This window comes from Colossoma macropomum, unplaced genomic scaffold (assembly GCF_904425465.1).
Source record: "Colossoma macropomum unplaced genomic scaffold, Colossoma_macropomum, whole genome shotgun sequence".
Taxonomy (NCBI): domain Eukaryota; kingdom Metazoa; phylum Chordata; class Actinopteri; order Characiformes; family Serrasalmidae; genus Colossoma; species Colossoma macropomum.
Window position 1 is genome coordinate 13830819 of NW_023494789.1, and position 19413 is coordinate 13850231.

The following is a 19413-nucleotide window of genomic DNA, read 5'->3' on the forward strand; positions in this document are numbered from 1 at the left end:
CTTCCTCCCACTGTATTCTTTCTTTTACTGACTATTGAGTTACCATCTTTCTCTCTCTCTCTCTCTCTCTCTCTCTCTCTCTTCCTCTCTCTCTCACTCTCTCTTTATTGCTCTCCCATTCCCCTTTTCTTTTTGTTCTCTCTCTCTCTTTCTTTCCTTCTCTCTCCCTTCTTCTCTTTCTCTCTCTCTCTCTTAATCCCTGTTTTTTTCTTACTCTGTCTATTTAGGTCTCTCTCTCTCTCTCTCTCTCTCTCTCTCTCTCTCTCTCTCTCTCTCTCTCTCTCTCTCTCTCATCTGTACAGTCCTGTAATAGTCTTTGGCTTACTGATGGAGTGCAATGTCAACATCATTTGTTTCTTCTCTCTCTCTTTTTCTCTTTCTCCGTCATAATCTGACCTGTGATGTACTCTATTAAATATGAAAGGTCAGAGCTGTGTTCTTACACCTGCTTGTCTAAGAGTTACAAATAGACACAAAGATGCATTTTGTTTTTTGTGCCAGTGTTAAACTAAAGCCCTGCACTGCAGCTCAGGATGGATTAATTCAGTGGGAGAAGTAAAGTGAACAAATCACAAGGTGTTTCTTATAAAGCATACAGTGAGGGGTATGGCAAAGTGTTTCTAATAAAGTGGACAGCGAGGGGTATGGCAAGGTGTTTCTAATAAAGTGGACAGTGAGGGGAATCACAAGGTGTTTCTAATAAAGTGGACAGTGAGGGTAATCACAAGGTGTTTCTAATAAAGTGGACAGTGAGGGGAATCGCAAGGTGTTTCTAATAAAGTGGACAGTGAGGGGTATGGCAAGGTGTTTCTAATGAAGTGGATAGTGAGGGGAATCACAAGGTGTTTCTAATAAAGTGGACAGTGAGGGTAATCACAAGGTGTTTCTAGTAAAGTGGACAGTGAGGGGAATCGCAAGGTGTTTCTAATAAAGTGGACAGTGAGGAGGACCGCAAGGTGTTTTTTATAAAGTGGACATTGAGGGGAATCGCAAGGTGTTTCTAATAAAGTGGACAGTAAGGGGGGGGAGGAAGGTGTTTCTTATAAAATGGACATTGAGGGGAATCGCAAGGTGTTTCTTATAAAGTGGACAGTGAGGGGAATCGCAATGTGTTTCCAGTAAAGTGGACAGTGAGGGGAATCTCAATGTAGGCATTTCTAATGAACGCTGTTTTTGTGTGTTTAGTGCTGGGAGGTGTGGAGTCCAGAGGAGTTCTGAGGAAGATCAGTGATATGCTGGAGGTCATTATGAAGAGGATGGACAGTCTGTCTAAGCTGGAGCACGTCAACGACTCACGCCGCCTGGAGGAGCTCAGCTCGGCCATAAACAGGTACAACACTGCACTAGTGCTAATTCTGGATCAGATCAGCTCTGGTCATGGCTTTCAGTGTAATAGTAAAGCAACAGCTTGTAAAAATAAAATTTCCACTGTTTCTCCTTCAAATGTAATCGATCAGCTAAAACTTGATTGGTGGATTGGAAGTTTAAATATTAACACATGTACAGACACCATTATGGTTTCAGGATGGCAGGAGCCAGGCATGATATCCTAATGAGAAGACACATATGGGGACCAATTTGTCAAAGTTTTATTGCTAGATTGCAGCAAACAAGGGTACATCCTCTATAAAACCTGCCCCCTAAGTAGTCCATGCTCTTTTAATGTCTGGAGAAAGATCAATATCACCAGCAAAACAAGCTATTAAGCTTTATCAGAGTTGTCTGGGGGACCTTTCAGCTGTGCTAACTTGTGTTGCATCCATGTGTTAAGAACAGGTCTGTTGCCTGTCAGGCAGTGTTGATGAGCTGCCACTGCCCCCACTTTGAACTCTGCCATCATGAGTTATTTGATTGGTTTAGAAACTGTACACTCAGTTTCTTTTCACACTAATAACTATCAGAAAAAAAAAGGATTCAGACCTCAGATATTTACAATGGTTGTGTTATGATCTGTTTAAACCATCAATTGAGATAGAAGGAAAAACATGTCTGTCTTTAATTATATATGTTATATACTTAAATGTATGTATCTTTAGTTTGTTATCCTGTATTTGCTGGCCATGTACCAATTACCATTTTTGAGTTCTGCTTAAAATAAGCTTAAATTGTCACTACTCAAACATTTAGTAGGGTTCTGGAAGTTTTTGGATTGGTGACAAATTGGAATGTTCTATCCTTTATTTTTGTAAATGAACATAACTAAGCTACAGGGCAGGGGTCGCAATCCAAATGTTAAGAAGAGCCATTTTGTCCTTTCAATAAAATTCAAACCACCTTGGGAGCCAAAATATTTTATGAGGAATATCTTGGGTGTATATATGTCCCAATATTTGCCAATGTACTGGTATAGGCCAAAACATAAATGAAAACACAGACTTACTTTGCTCTGCTTTAAGCTTTAGCTCAGCTATAGCTGCTTTTCTCACGTCTCCAGCAGGAAACCTTTCCTCAAAAGTAGAACAGTTTCTTGTAAAATGTCTCTCAACGTTTGACTTTTTACGAGGCTGAAGTCAGCTTCTCTTTTAATTTTCCCGTTCCATCTTAAATCTTGCCTGAGGTGCCAGAATGTATCTGCTGTGCCAGTTAAGGTAGGAAGGGGAATATTCAAACAAGAAGCTGAATAAAGCTTCGTGACTTTTTAGTGTTTGACAGTTTCTTGTTGCAGATTAATTATATCAAGAAACCAGCTGGAGTGATTATGAATACAAGTCCATTCATCTCTAAATGATCGATGTTCTTCTTAAATCGCTCTCTTTGCCTTTTTGTTAGCACCAATCTTCAGGGTTAAAGAGTGAATTAGCAGTTATACATGAACTATTGTTAAAACTGTGTTGAACGATCAACAGGGCTTTATTTTACTGCAAAGGAGGATTATTGTATTTTTACCTAAAAATCTAATTCTGCTGGGGAGCCACAACAGGGCAGTAAAAGAGCCATGCAAAAGGACTTTAGTCTAAAGTCCAAACCAGGTAAAAGTGCTAAATGGGTTTTGAACCACTTTCATAGAATGACATATAGTATTTCCAAGTAGTTGCTAAGGTGTTGTTAGGCCATTGCTATTGTACTGCAGGTGGTTGCTGAGGTGTTGCTAGGATATTGCTCTTGTATCTCAGGTGGTTGCTAAGGTGTTGCTAGCCCATTGCTATTGTATCTCAGGTGGTTCCTACGGTATTGCTAGGCCATTGCTATTGTATCTCAGGTGGTTACTAAAGTGTCGCTAGGCCATTGCTATTGTATCTCAGGTGGTTGCTAAGGTGTTGTTAGGCCATTGCTATTGTATCTCAGGTGGTTGCTAAGGTGTTGCTAAGCCATTGCTTTTGTAGCTCAGGCGGTTGGTAAGGTCTTGCTAGGCCATTGCTTTTGTATCTCAGGTGGTTGCTAAGGTATTGCTAGCCCATTGCTATTGTATCTCAGGTGGTTACTTAGATGTTGCTAGGCCATTGCTATTGTATCTCAGGTGGATTCTAAGGTGTTGCTAGCCCATTTCTATTGTATCTCAGGTGGTTACTAAGGTGTTGCTAGGCCATTGCTATTGTATCGCAGGTGGTTGCTAAGGTGTTATTAGGCCATTGCTATTGTATATCAGGTGATTTCTAAGGTGTTGTTAGGCCATTGCTGTTGTATCTCCGGTGGCTGCTAAAGTGTTCTCAGGCCATTGCTATTATATCTCAGGTGGTTGCTAAGGTGTTGTTAGGCCATTTCTATTGTATCTCATGGGGTCGCTAAGGTGTTGCTAGGCCTTTGGTATGGTATCCCAGGTAATTGCTAAGGTGTTAGGCCATTGCTGTTGTATCTCCGGTGGCTGCTAAAGTGCTGTTAGGCCGTTGCTATTGTATCTCAGGAGGTTGCTAAGGTGTTGCTAGGCCTTTGGTATGGTATCCCAGGCAATTGCTAAGGTGTTAGGCCATTGCTGTTGTATCTCCGGTGGCAGCTAAAGTGTTGTCAAGCCATTGCTATTGTATCTCAGGTGGTCGCTAAGGTGTCGCTAAGCCATTGCTATTATATCTCAGGTGGTTGCTAAGGTGTTGTTAGGCCATTGCTATTGTATCGCAGGTGGTTGCTAAGGTGTTGCTAGGCCTTTGGTATGGTATCCCAGGTCATTGCTAAAGTGTTGCTAGGCCATTGCTACCAAGCCAAATTGAAGAATAAAGAATTAATTAAAGAATTTAGGCTATAATCATGAAAAGTCACCAAGCTTAGAGACCAAACATATCTTGGCAGAATATTTGGGCTAAAGGGAAAATTGACTGAATTGATTTTTTTTTTTTCCTGGAAAAATCAGCAGCCTTGTTTATGGTGACACTTTTAAAGTTCTGTTTTCTTTCTATTGCATTAGTTTATTCAAAAATTATTAATGGCAACGCAAGACTGAAAGCGGAGGTAAGTGCCAAAAAGCAGTAGTTTGTGCCTGAGGTGTTTTATGTGTTTAAAATAGCCATAATGAATTCATAAAGCAGCAGGAAATGGACAGTTTCCCACAATGAATAAATAATGTAAACTGAAAAATGTTTTATTTAGCAAATAGCCCGAGTGTTGTTTTGGCTAAAATATTTATAAGCTAATGTAGCTCATTTGTGAGCAGATTTATGAGTTCGTATTACACAGTAGATGTGGGCTCAGATATTTAGTTTGGACTTTTATTCTGATGCTTCATCAGTCTAAACAAGTTTTGAGCAGCACTTATTTTGTACAGAAGAGGCGACTCACTCTCCTCCGCTCTGATTGATGGAGGGCTGCTGATTGACACTGCTGTCCCTGACTTCAGTTCAGCACTGCCTGAAGTAATCAGAGCAGGCATTGAGACACCAGAGAAAGAAAGGAGCTTGTTTGTGACATTTGCATGAATTTGAATTTGTTAGATCACTGTCAGTCTTCTTTTGGCATTTTCTGAATAATTTTGTCCTTCACTGTTATTTTTCGATGTCATTAAAAAATCAGCTAGTATGCTTCTTGCTCATCAAAGTTCTTTGCTTGGTATGAACGGCAGGAGCTTCTAGGTACATTTTTCTCTCATTTGATGGGCGTGTCAGAGGAGTTGATTCATATCAACAGCACCACGCGTCCATTTTAGTTGTGAGTTTATCACTTTCCGTTTCATGCTGGCTAAGCTGAGTAAAGTGTAGTTTACAGTTTTATTTGGTTTTCATGTGTGGCTGGTATTGAAACACTGCTATTAAGGTTAATATTTCAATTTTTATATATGGTTAGCTATTATATTTCCGATTATAAAACGGTCCTAAAATCTGATTGGCTGAGCCACATTCAAAGCATTTGTAAAATCCATGATATACTCACACCTATGACCACTTCACAACAACTGAATTGTGTATTACTGCGTCACGGCACCCTTGTGCTGTTAATGAATAATCTTTGACCCTCATGCTGCTCCCATTGACCGCTGAGTACATTGATGAAGTATAAACTTGTTTTTTGTTTAAACTGAGCAGCTGATAACTTATCCTGTTAACTAGAACTAGGCTGGTCAGCTAGCAACTAGCTAAAATATAGCTAAAAGCCTAAAGAGCTCCATCATTAATATTACAGGCTTGAATTAAAGCAGTTACAGTATGATTAACTGTAACACAGCAGTATACAAGTCTAAAGAATGTAACTTGAATAACATTCTAAAGAATGTCACTTGAATGGCTCCCTATTCCCTAAATAGTGTGCTAGCTAGAAATTCTAGCCTCTGCAGCCAAATAGTGCATCATTTGCCAAATACGTATGTGGCTGAGTCCCAAATGACTATTTCTTAGATATATTTGGCACTGTGGGGCTGCAGGATCCAGTATTAAAAATTCCAATGTAGTGCACTATGTAGGGAGCAGGGATATGTTTGAGATTCAGCCCTAGTGCAAGAAGAGGGGTGATGCTGGATTGGTGCTAAATATGACCTGTGGTGATAATTTGGTGACCAAAAAGTACTTAAAAAGTGAAAGTATTTGCATTAAACAGTGCTGAATCATGAAATGACCGCAATATACAGCAATGGCCAACCAAACATTCTCCTGATTCAGCGGTCAATGGTTGCTTAGCAGTGATACCATACTCTAAAGGAACCACATTTCCATAAAATCACAGTAACCCACGGCCTCTCATGGCTTATTGCTTTATTCTACTGTGTTGTGTTGTAATATTAATTCTGAAGACAATTAGCAATCATGTGTTGATAGTTATCACAAACAGAGAATAAGGGCATGATACTTGGTTAAGAGCAGTCCTGCCTCTTTAGTCATTTATTCCGTCCACTTGCGAAACTAATCTTGTCCTCGGGCCTGAGTCAACAGCAGCGATGCTAGCATCCTACTTCTGTTTGCTGTAGAAAAACAGAAAGATACCTGTAAACTTTCATTGATTTGCATTATTAAAAATGTAGTTGAAATATTAAGGCATGTTTTCTTGTGTCAAGCTGCAACAGCAGAACCTCTTTTAGTGCTATATAGAACCATAAACAACTCATTTGCTATCGGTCTGAAGAACATTTCACTGTTTATCATGCAAACGGTTCTTTAAGTGTTTATAATTCTATATATTCCTTTATTAAGGAACCTTTGAAGAACCATCTTTTAAGTGTGATTTTTAGGGTACATTTGCACCACTTGTACATGGACGAATAAAAAAGGTACCTGCACAGCACCTTCTTTTCTGATAGTTTATGATTAAACAAATCATGAACGGAATGATATTGGAGCTGTGGACATGGACGCTTGGTTGGTGTTGATTTCAGACCATGCTGATATTTTAACTTGGGCAGCTCTAGTATTGTTTTTTTTTTACAATAAAGGTGATGTTAGTTTCTTATATTCCCCTTAAACAGTGCTACAATTACATTTTGGTACGAGGTGGAACCAAAAATAAGAAGTAGGCAAATAACCAACTTCAACCTTGATATAATGGCTATGCACTTGTTAAAAGCAAGGCTTGATTTAATTTGGTGATTTCTTTTTTATTTTAGGGGGGTTCACTAAATGACCCCAAATGTAACTGTAACTATAATGTAACTATAAAGAGCGTCAAAGCAAAATGAAAGTAAATGTGTACAGCGTGTAACTAAAAGGCCACAGGCAGGACAGCCATGTTCAACAACACAGGCCGACTCATTCATCTCTGAGCGTTTTCCAATCACTGTAGAAGCATATGCCCTTAATAACAGACATATTTTTCATGGCTAAGCCAGTGCTCCACTTTTCCACTTTCTCCCCTCCACCATCCTTCATTCTCTCCTTCTGATGAATCCTCCCCATCGCTGTAGGAGTGAGCGATCATATGATGAAAGATCTTCCACCAGCACAGTACAAGAACCCAGCGCCAAAACTCGTGATGAGAAAACAGCCAACGCTCAAAAATAGCCACTGCTGAGGCGTCAGCAGATTGAGTGCCTTGCCAAATCATGAATGTAAATAAACTGATTATATTTCCTGTTTTTGCAACAGCAGAAATATTGCCTGTCTACCTTTGTTACATCTTGGAACACTTTAGAGTTAGATCTGTAATATAATAATAACTGTTTAAATTTAGATGATATTTCATTTTAACTAAGACAAGTAAAACTCTGGCGAGATAAAATCACAGTCTAAATGAAATGACAGCACATTTACAAACAATGGGAGGCAATACTGTAGACAAATTCTGGCCTAATCTGGATTAAAAAACTTTAAATATCAAGCTGGCATTCCTAATGTTAACTCCTGGATGCTTCTCCAGAGTTTAGGAGCTATATAGGAAAAGGGTCTTCCACCAACTGAGCTGTAAGAGATCCTAGACATCTGCAGTAAGTCTGTGGCAACGGAGCGAAGTGGTCTAGATGGACTCTAACCCTGTGTTCACACCGGCAGCGACTTTTCACCTCTTGTTGTCCAGTTCACTGGTCGCTCATCGCCTGTGAGCTTTTCTGAACCACTGGTTGCCATGGCTTCACTGATGCCACACACAAATCCGAGGCATTCCCGCTAAAATAAAAATCCTGGTGAGAAATCGCTTGTCTGCTTATTTGTATTTAATCTTTGTGTCTGTGCAGTCAGTTTGTGAGGAAAACAGTATTTGGTCTGTGATTACTGTCTATTTGCGACAAAAGCACCACCCCATTATTCCACCTGTGGTAGGAACAATTATCTAGGCGCCAAAAATGGAGCGTACTGTTTCACAGATAAAGTGCGTACTACGCTGCTCAGTGCTGCATTTCTATTGGTAATCACCACATCGTTTGGCTCCTTATTTGCATAAAGTTAAACTCCGCTCAACTCCGTCCACTTCGCGTCGCCAATATTCGCGCCAGCTCTCATTGAAAATGAATGGCCTCTGGCCGCTTTGTTGTGTCGCCTTGCTGCCGGTGAGAATGCAGGGTAATTACAGGCTTTATAGTCCTTTATAGCACTTTATAGACTTAACAGGACTCAGTTAGAATGGAATAAGATCAGAGCCAGTTCAAGGGGTGCCTGGCCACTTCCTCTCATTAGACCAACAGCATGACTGCAAAATGGTCTATCACACCTGGATATTTACCTAAACATTGCAAAGTAGAAGAATAGATTTAAAAAAGATGGTTCTTAAAGGGTTCTTTAGTAAAGGCAGGGTTCTATATAGAACCGTGAACACTTAAGGAACAATTTGCATGCTTAAATGGTTCATTGCATGATGAACCGGTTCTTCAGATTGATGGAGAATATGTTGTATATGGTCCTATTTACCACCAAAAGTGTCTTTCCATTATAACTTGCTTGATATTATAACAAAAGCAGAACACTTTTTGGTGCTATTTAGAACCCTTTTCAAAAAGGTTCTACATAGAACCATCTACAGCACATTCTCCATAAATCTGAAGAAGGCTTTCATGATGCAAAGAACCTTTTCATCATGCAAAGAGTTCTTTGAATGTTCATAGTTCTATATAGAACCATTTTCTTTACTAAAGAACCCTTGAAGGACCGTTCTTTTTTAAATGTGTACATTTGGGAAAAAATGATCTAAATTTGACTTTTACTGCTGAAATCTTCCTTTGAATGTTTGTCTTTTTGCGCCTTATTATTTCATTTAACATAATAAATTGACTGATTTGAGTTTGGAAGTTCAGCAGGCTAGAATTGTTCTACCCAGTTCTCCGTGGTGCAGGCTAGAAGAGTGGACAGATTCAGTACCATCCGTACCAAGGTCATAAATATATAACTGTGTTTTTATTGTGTAATTAATGTCCATTGCCCCTCCATTAAGGTGGACCCGTATTTCTCTGGAGGCTCAGGGCCAGGCCAAGCGGAGGACGCAGTGGAGCATGCTCTGTAGGGCTGCAGGATGGAGGTGCTGATAAATGTCTCCTGGCGCTGCTGTTAACCCGATGGGTTTAGGCGTGGCCTCCTCAGATTACATTTAATTAGAGAAAGCTGACTTTTATTAACAGAAGACTTCCTGAGTGCAGGCCAGGCTTGGCTGCTCACGACTGAGCTCGGCTTCCACTTCCATTAACACACAGAGAGAGTGAGTGAGTGAGAGAGAGAGAGAGAGAGAGAGAGAGAGAGAGAGAGAGAGAGAGAGCGAGAGAGAGAGGACCGAGACTCCTGGGAACAGAGTGATTCAGCTGAGGTGAAGCAGGACAGAATGAAGCATGTTCAGGGTCAGAACATGTGGCTCTGGACACAGCTCAGTCTGAGTGGACAGTCCAGTTCAGTGATTAATGGAGCAACTGAAACTGGAACCCTCTCTCTCTCTCTCTCTCTCTCTCTCTCGCTTTCTATCTATCTTCCACCCTCCTTTTTTCTTTCATTCTTTTGTTCCCTCTCTCTCTGGCCATACTTGTCCCTTTTTATTCTTTCTTTCTTACTTTCTTTCTTTTTCTGTCCATTCTTCTTTCTTTCTTTTTCTTTCTTTCTTTCTTTCTTTCTTTTTTTACTTTCTTTCTTTCTTTTTATTTTTCTCTCTCTCTGTCTCTCTCTGTCTCTCTGTCTCTGTCTCTCTCTCGCTCTCTCTCTCTCATTACTTCTTGTCTATGTCGTGTCTTTGTCTCTTTGTCTCCAGGTCAGTTGTAGAGTGTCTGGTGTTTGTATCACAGCTGTCTTGTTTTGGTGGGGAACTTCACGTTGGTCTGATGATGCGATGATGTAATACAGGCCGACTCGTTTAGATGTGGCTTCACTGTCTGTGTCTGATGGCAGAGTGAGTGAGCGAGAGAGCGAGAGAGAGTGTGCAATATGATGTTCATGGCTGTTGACGCGCTGTCTGTGTACGGCGGAATTGGTTCTGATGTTTCTGGCCCTTTGTCTGAGACTCACCCTCAGGGCAGGTGTTTGCTAACGGGCCAGGAATTTAGAGAGAGAGCGCGAGCAAGAGAGACTGAGCTGGAGAATGAACAAGAGAGTTAGAGCGATAGAGATAGATAGAGGAAAAGAGAAGAGAGAGAGTGTGTGTGAGAAAGATAACAGGGGAGCCGGAGCTTTATCAAATTTCTCGCTTCTCCGCAGAGCGATACAGGCCAAATGAGGGCAGACTGAGGGAGCCGAGCCCAGCCTCAGGCTTTAGGAGCACAATACTGCTCACTCTCTCTCTCTTTCTTTCTCTCTGTCTCTCCCTCTCTCTCTCTTTCTTCCTCTTTGTCTCTCCCTCTCTCTCTCTTTCTCCCTCTCTCTGTTTCTCTTTTTGTCTCCTTCTTTACTCTCTCTCCCTCTTTCTCCCTCCTCTCTTATTCTTTCTGTCTATCTCACTCTTTCTCCTATTCTCTCTCACTTTCTCTCTGTCCCCTCTTTCTCTCTCTGTCTCTTTTTCTCTCCTTATCTTCCTCTCTCGCTCATTCTGTCTTTCTCTCTTTTTCTACCTCTTTACTTCTCTACCTCTCTCTCCTTCTTACCCTTCCTTCCTCTTTCTCTCTCTCTCTCTCTTTCTCCATCTTGGTGTTTCTCTCTCTCTCCCCTTCATTACCCTCCCTCCCTCTTTCTCCCTCTCTCTCTCTCTTTCTCTCTATCTGTCTCTTTCTCTCTCTCTCTCTCTCTCTCTCTCTCTCTCTCTCTCTCTCTCTCTCTCTCTCTCCCTCTCTCTTTCTGTTAATCATAAGAGATATTTAAATAATACACCGATCAGGCATAACGTTAAGACCACCTCCTTGTTTCTACACTCATTGTCCATTTTATCAGCTCCACTTACTATATAGGTGCACTTTGTAGTTCTACAATTACAGACTGTAGTCCATCTGTTTCTCTGCATACATTGCTAGCCCCCTTTTACCCTGTTCTTCAGTGGTCAGGACCCCCATGGGCCCTCATAGAGCAGGTACTATTTGTGTGGTGCATCATTCACAGCACTGCAGTAACACTGATGTGGTGGTGGTGTGTTAGTGTGTGTTGTGCTGGTCTGAGTGGATCAGACACAGCAGTGCTGCTGGAGTTTTTAAACACCTCAGTGTCACTGCTGGACTGAGAATAGTCCACCAACCAAAAATATCCAGCCAACAGTGTCCTGTGGGCAGTGTCCTGTTGACCACTGATGAAAGACTAGAGGATGACCGACACAAACTGTGCAGGAGCAGATGAGCTATGGTCTCTGACTTTACATCTACAAGGTGGACTGACAAGGTAAGAGTGTCTAATAGAGTGGACAGTGAGTGGACACAGTGGTTAAAAACAGTGTTACTGCAGTGCTGAGAATGATCCACCACCCAAATAGTACCTGCTCAGAGGAGTATAAGTTAAAGATCTTCTCTGTTTAATCAGAGTGTTTCATCATGACTCTGATTGAGTAGATCAATAATGAGCTCAGTGATAGGAAACACAGTAGCGCACTGAGATCTCTGGTTAATCACACTGACACGTTTCACCCCCATCGTGGTCATCCACACACCATAGTTCATTAAGGAGTTTAATACAGCATCGTCAGATTCTCACAATGGAGCGCTGGCGAGACGTTCAGTTTAATAGGCCTTCAACAACCCCTTCAAACACCCCTTTTTACAGGTACTTTTATGTAAGTTACTTCTGATTCATAGCTCATTAAAACAAGTGGAGATTGTTCTGTGGAACGTCCAGAGTCTAATCTTTCAATCTATAGCATGTTTGTGTTTGTAAGTAGAAAAAAGATCTTTTATTATGATTTGAGTTTCATCAAAAGTTATTGTTTTTTTGTACGTAAAGAAAAAAACATCCTTCACAATGTATTTTTTTTTTCCAAAATGCAAAACCTGACTCAACCCTGTCAAAATGAAACTACAGCATGAGTATTAATTCTTATGCAACTAACTATATAATTAATGGTGTAATTACCTAATTACATGTGGTAATTTATGTCACAGTGACAACTCTGGATGTCTAAAGGTTTATTCACGTTACAGATGTGCTCTGCTTGTGAAAAGGATTTGTTTATCTGATTCTCCTGGAGCTCAGCATTAGGTGTGACAGGATGATGTCATCTTCAGACACTTCCTGTTTAGTCTGGCAAAGCCGTTTTGCATGCTTGATGTTTGAGAACTTAAATTGTCCAGCTTGCTGTGAAACAGGTGATTATGTGCATTGTGAATTATTATGCGGGTTGTAAAATAGTTCCCGGAATGTGCTGCCTAATTACACTGTAAAGCCTCTAATGACTGTCCTCTCCCCGCCAGACAAGCTTTCCATTTACATAATTTACTAATGAGCAATCAGGGATTGCTAACGGTGAATGAAAGCTAGCAGGAGCCAGTTAGCACAGTCTCGCTTGCATAATGTTTACTGACCCCCTACTAGCTTTCACACATTATTAGCAACCTTAGCATTTCTGGAACCCCTTAGAATCCCAGGCTTATTACATTTTAAGGCTTATTTAGTGATTAAAACTGAATAGAGTTATTCTTACATTACAGAAGTGAGGAATAGAGGCCTGAACCCAATGAAAAATTTAGTCGTTTTCAACATATTTGGAGAGACAGATGTCCAGTCTTCATTTAAACAGTGCGGATATACAAAGGTGATATAATTTAACAAGTGGCACTTAGAATTCTAATTTTTGGGATCTTATATGATTGGAATAAACAGTTATGCAGTGTTCTTACATGGAAAAAGTAGATGCCTGAGTCTGTGAAGGGGTTTAAGAAGATATCCAAAATATTTGAAATCAATCATACCACTACCAACATGTTCAAGCCAAGTTGCTACAGAAAATTTAACTCAAAAGAAGACCATAAGGTGCTGAAAGTCAAAAAGAAGAATCTCAAATTTTCATTTCAGAATCTGCAGGTAGCTCTTGCCACTGTTGATGTGAAAGTACATGCATCAACATTTTGGCCTACATGGGAGGTGCACCAGGAGGAAGCTGTTGATGTCTAAAAACAATACCAGGGCAAGACTAAAGTTTGCTAATGAATATATAAGCAAGAACCAGGACATCTGGAGCAATGTGCTATGGACAGGCAAGTCAAAGATAGAGTTGTTTGGCCATAGCACTAGAAGATATGTTTGGAGAAAAACAACAGCATTTGATCAGACGAACCTCATACCAACTGAAAAGCATGGTGGTGGAGGTGTTATGGTTTGAGGCTGATTTGCTGGCCAACTTGCAATCATAGAATCAACTATGAATTCTCTTTAATACCAGACAATGCTTGAGGAGAATGTAAGACCATCTGAAGACATTAAAGCTGAAAAAGTGGACCCTTTGACAGGATAATGATCCCAAACATACAAGTAAATCCACTAAGGAATGGCTTAAAAGGAAGAAATGGAGGCTTATGAAATGGCCTAGTCAAAGCCCAGATCTGAATCCCATTGAAATGCTGTGGGAGGATTTGAAGCAGGCTGTACATGCAAGAAACCCCTCAAACACTGGAACAAACATAGGAAATGCTTACATAAAGTTGTTTCTGCCAAAAGGTATAGTCCCAGTTATTGGGGCTGAAATGTAATTTCAATTCATTTTTTAGATTAATGGTTGCAAAGTAGAATAGTGGGGCAAATAGATGACCTTGGGCTGTTGTATGTAACGTTAAATTCTACTGAGCCATAACAAAACTTAAGCCCCCTATTAACTTAATTTCCATCATTTGGCTAGTTTAATATTAACTTAAATTTCTTAAAAACACATTCAGCTCTTACAAAATGTATGAAGAGTTTCAAACCAAAATATTAATCATAGTTTGTTGTAAGAAGGCTATGTTTGCCTGATGGTCAGAGATTGAGTAGTGCAATGGTTTTTAATAACTTCTGTCCAGCGTTTCCTCTGAAATTAAGAGTATTAATAGGGAGTTTGTCCCCCTTTGCTGCAGTAACAGCCTCAACTCTTCTGGTAGGCTTTACACTAGATGTGGGAACTAGTGTTGCTGTGAGGATTTGACTGGGCGTTAGTGAGGTCAGGCACTGATGTTGGATGGTCAGTTCTGGATCACTCCAACTTATTCCAAAGTTGCTGGATGGAGTTCCATCACACTAGAGAATACAGTGCCACTGCTCCACAGCCCAACATGATGACCTTAGACTCATGTTCAACTGCTCTAGAGCATCCCATTCTATTGGTCAATGCTTTTCTATGGAGATTTTACAAACTATACGTGCACATTTGAACACCTGAATCAGCAACAGGAGCCCCTTAAAGCAGCTGAATTCACTCATTAGATGAGCTGCCTGGATTCTATCGGATATAAATAACTGTATAGCAAGTATTTTGAATGACTTTTCATAACTTCAAATGTCACTCAATCAGATTTTTGAACCAGAACTATCTGGTTAATTGGGATGTTTTTAATTTATTCCAAGCTAAAGTCATATGAACCCAACTGTGGCCCAAAAACTGAGGACTGAACCAGGATAAATCAGTACACCCATTGCTCTTACTCATCTCTCTCAATTTATCCCGTTTTCTTTCTTCTCTTTCTCGCCTCTCACAACACATACAACCTCCGCCCTCTTTTCTCCTTCTCTCCTTATTTACACATCCTCCCTCTCTCTCTCTTCTGCTGTCACGGTGACAGATCGAATCAAAAGAGGGTGACACGAAGGGTGACCCGTGCCATGATGTGGTCAGCGAAGCTGACCCCCATGGCGTTTGCTTTTTTCTACAGCAGGGACCAGGGTCCCCCACGGGACCGGACGGCATGACAGCTGACCCTTAGCAAGGTCAACACGGCTACTCCGACTGAATATCTTAAAGACGTCTGGAGAGCAAAACAAACTTTTCTTGGCATTTTTGTTGCCCAGGGACTTCACAGCCTCAGTGGCTTCATGCGGAGAACATTTAGAGATGTTATTGTCATTTCACTATGCATAATTATTACATGTCATTTATAAAGCAACGCTTGAATATTTATGAGCAGCCCAATCGCAATGACACTGTATTTTCACTGTGGTGTAAAATTGAATGCTTGAAGAAAAAAAGATCAAATGCATGTAAATAAACTGTACATGTACTCTATTTTATACACTGCTGTTAATTTACAGCATGTAAATTTACAAAAGCAAATCATCACTTTTATTTCACAGACAATTGTGTTTACAGCTGAATTACAGTAAAAAGGTAGCATTTGTAAAATGAAATAACTATAATTTTACAGATTTTTTACCAACAATATGGGATTTTTGGGTTTGATTTTTTTTCAACAGTACAAAATTGATTTAAGTTGTACATAAGCATCAAAAGTAAACATACTGTGGGTTGTTTGCCATATGGGTGGGTTGTTTGCCATATGGGTAGGTATGCCATAGTATTTTGATGAGAAATGTCTATTTCTATCTACCTGTATGACCGCAGACATGTAAAGGAGTTGGCTTTATGAGGTCCACAACTTGGTAATAAAACTCGATAAGAGTCAGTCACTCTATACTTTGTCGATACCGTGTCATTTGCTTAATAAAAACATTTTATTGATGGCGTGATCTGCTCCTAAATACACAACAGTGGCTTTATAAATATGTTATTCAGATTCATGCTTATACATGTGCTCTGAAGTGTCTAAATAAGTAGCAATCCTAATGCATTGTTTAATGTAATGAATTACATTTATATTCCTTATCGACATGTTCAAACCTGCAATAGGCCATTTTCATGAGAAATGTAAGTGTGTAAATGCTGGGTAAAAATTCCACTATTGCCTTTTGGACAGTTACTAACCTCAGAAATACAGGCATTCATATCACTTCAGCTCACCACAGAAAGATGTATCACTTTATCTTTGTCATAGTTGCCATAGAAATGTTTCATGAAAAAACTACACCTGTCAGAGTACAGTAACATCAGCTAACATCTATAGAGTGATACATCGATGGGTAGGTGAAAATAACTATAACCAAATCACTAGATAAGCCATGGTAGCTGGAGATGTTGAAACAGCTCGCTAACAGTAACAGTAGAAAATGAAAACTGTTCCTCTGAGAGTGGCTGTAGCAGCAACTTTAAAGCACAAACTGCATGTTAACATTGGTCAGCAGAAGTGAAATGCTAACACAGGTTCTTTTCCTCCGTATGACAAAGTTTATCCTTTTGTTGACTGTACAAACTTGTTTTCTGCTGCTCATCATCAGATGAAAAAACACTGAAACTTAGAATTTTTGCTTCAACCTCGAACACTTGAGTGAACTGTACAAGCTCTTTTTGTCATTGTTGCTATTAAATAAATATAATGGATTGTTTTCTTTCTTCTAAACAATACTGTACACACACTACACTCTCTGCAAAAAGGATTCTATATAGTACCAAAAAAGTTTTTTTTTTCTTTTAACAATAGTAGAACCCTTTTGGTGCCATGTAATACCTTTTTAAAAAGGTTCTCTATGGAACCATCTACAGCACATTCTCCATCAATGTGAAGAACCCTTTTGCAATGCATAAAACCCTTTACTCATACAAAGGGTTCTTTGAGTGTTCATGGTTCTATATAGAACCATTTTCTTAAAGAACCCTTGAAGAACTGTCGTTTTAAGAGTGTAACACTAGCACTTAAACACTTAAAGTCAGATCCTAATAAATCTACTTACAAAAACAACTGTGGTATGAAAGTTTCTACACTTTCTACAGAACTACAAGTGAGAAACAATTAAACAAAATATGAAAGGACGTGTCTCAGGGTGTAGACGCTGTGGGGTGCCTAGGAGGGTTAAGTGGTAATTAGACGTGTGGGTATAGAAATGGACACATTGAGGACCAGGCTGAGACAGCTCATCAGACAGAGAGATGAATGTCCTTGTTGGTGTGACATTAATTCGCCGGTGGATTGGCGAGGCGTCACTGGGCTGAGATGGGTAAGATGGTGTCTGGGGATTTGGGGCTGGGGGCAGTAATCCACTCTGAGGGGACAGGATGATTGCTTAGCTTTTATGGCACCTTCAAATGCCCCAAGGTCGACTAGCAGCTCTGTAATAACTGACCCTCAAGTGATCCCTAATAACGTGTGATAGCGTCTTTTGTGGGGCGGTTGACAGTGCTGTAACTGGTCATTCTGTGTGATGGGGGTGAGGCTGATTATAGCAGGTCATTCCTTTGCTCCAAGCCATATTTCACCTGATGCAATGAGGATGGCTAAGAGTTAGTACTGTCATATTGATATGCTGTTGAAATGCAATTATAATAACTAATTACATAGGTACATAATAAATCACATTCAATTTCCATTCTGTATCGTCATATTTGTGTTTGTACTGCAAAATAGATTTGATTTTGCCTAAAGATATGTGGTACTAGCAACACAAGAAAATGTCATGTAATATATGAAAGGAATGAGTCACAGATTTCAGATGTGAAAAAAAGAAAAGAAGGAATAGAAAAGAATAATGAGAAAGGAAGATTCACCAAGTTTTGACAGAGTTCCCTTTGAATACTCTTTCAATGCACTCACAATTAACCCACATTATAAAATGTTCTTTAGCATGTTGCACGCAATTACACACTTTCACCAGAGAGGTCTCCAAATCCCCAAAACTTACACAGCGTAGCTTTTAAGAATAATAACAAAATGGAATAAGGCAAAGAACGACATGTGAGTAGGCTACATTTTTAAACCAGTATCACAGTGATTTTTTCCAGTTTATTACTGATATTCTTGCAAGTATGTTTTTGTATTGGAAGATTGGAAAAAAGACATATTGTGAGAAACTAGACCTCAGGAAAAATGCAACCATTCCAGAGAGTACAAGAAAACAATCCACAAATTTGATTTACAACCAGAAGTATTCACATTTCAGTGGAGAATAAAGGCTGGAAGTGTGCTGCAGTGGCTGCGATGGCAGAGGACGGCTCTTGAGTAGCATGGATCCTTCCATACTAAATAATTTTAGACTGATTTCAAACCTACCTTTTCTAAGTAAAGTCTTAGAAAAGGTTGCTTTCAAACAACTAAATACGTATCTAATATCAAACAATTTATATGAGAAGTTTCAGTCAGGTTTTCGTTCTAACCATAGTACAGAGAAAGCATTGATTCACGTTATGAATGACCTCAGGCTCAGCGCTGATGCACAAAATCCTTCTAATTTGGTTTTATTAGATCTTAGCGCAGCCTTTGATACCGTTGACCACAAGATTTTACTCCAGCATCTTGAATACTTTGAGCTGCCACTGGCATGAAAAGTGCAATATAAATAAAATTATTATTATTATTATTATTATTATTATTATTATTATTGAGTGGCAATGTACATGGTCCTGGGACCCATCGACGTTGGATAAATCTGCTGCAGGACAGCTACTGCTCACTTGCTTAGTGGTGTGAAAGGTCTTTTTGTATCTCCTCCCCAATGCCAACTGTCACTCATCACTTCAGCTGTGGAGAGTTAGACGGCCCTGTCCAGAGAACCACTTTTCCACAGCACATGGCTCTGCCATGCGCAATACTGGTGCTGAACCACGTTTTATGGGGTTTCAGCACCTTGGAGAGCACGTGGCTGCTCTGGGGCAGATCTGATATAACGAGCTGGGGCCACTGCTTGGGCCTGCCATGACAGTATAGATATGCAAATGACACTTCTCTGCTTAAATTTGCATACATTTGCATATTTTTAGGAACCAAAAATCTAGGATTTTAATAAAAAGACTACTGAAATCTTATTAGATTATTATTTAATTAAGAAAACACTATGGTCTGTAATCACAGAGCATTTTTCAATGTATGTTGTAGTACAAAATCCAGCATAACTTCAGCTATTAGTGATAGGATATCTTTCTGAAATGTCCTTCAGAATAGGGTTAGGAGTGAGTACATAAGAGAGATTTATACGTGAGATATTTGTGGCTCTGAACATAGAGAAAAGCTGATTTTGAGATAAAATTAGCCTTAGAGCTCAAGAATAAGCCTTAGAGCTGATATGAGATTTCAGAAAACATTTTAGTGAATAAAATAAGTACTTTAAGATAAATGTATTTTTGTTTAATTTTAACTTTTTTGTTTTAAATGATAGTTAAAGAGATGGCACAAAATAGAATCTGTCCAAAAATCTGAACAGTAGTCATTTCCACCTGTAATGTCTTGCCTTAAGTAATTCCAAT

At 39.7% G+C, this 19413-nt stretch overlaps 1 protein-coding gene across 1 annotated transcript in view; it reads left to right on the plus strand.

The window, feature by feature from the left end:
* Positions 1 to 19413, plus strand: part of LOC118807953 (alpha-1,6-mannosylglycoprotein 6-beta-N-acetylglucosaminyltransferase B-like) — a 215203-nt gene that overhangs the window by 76507 nt on the left and 119283 nt on the right. The window contains exon 3 of the mRNA XM_036570161.1: positions 1186 to 1330. Coding sequence (XP_036426054.1) covers positions 1186 to 1330 — 145 coding nt within the window. The remainder of the gene's footprint in view (positions 1 to 1185; positions 1331 to 19413) is intronic.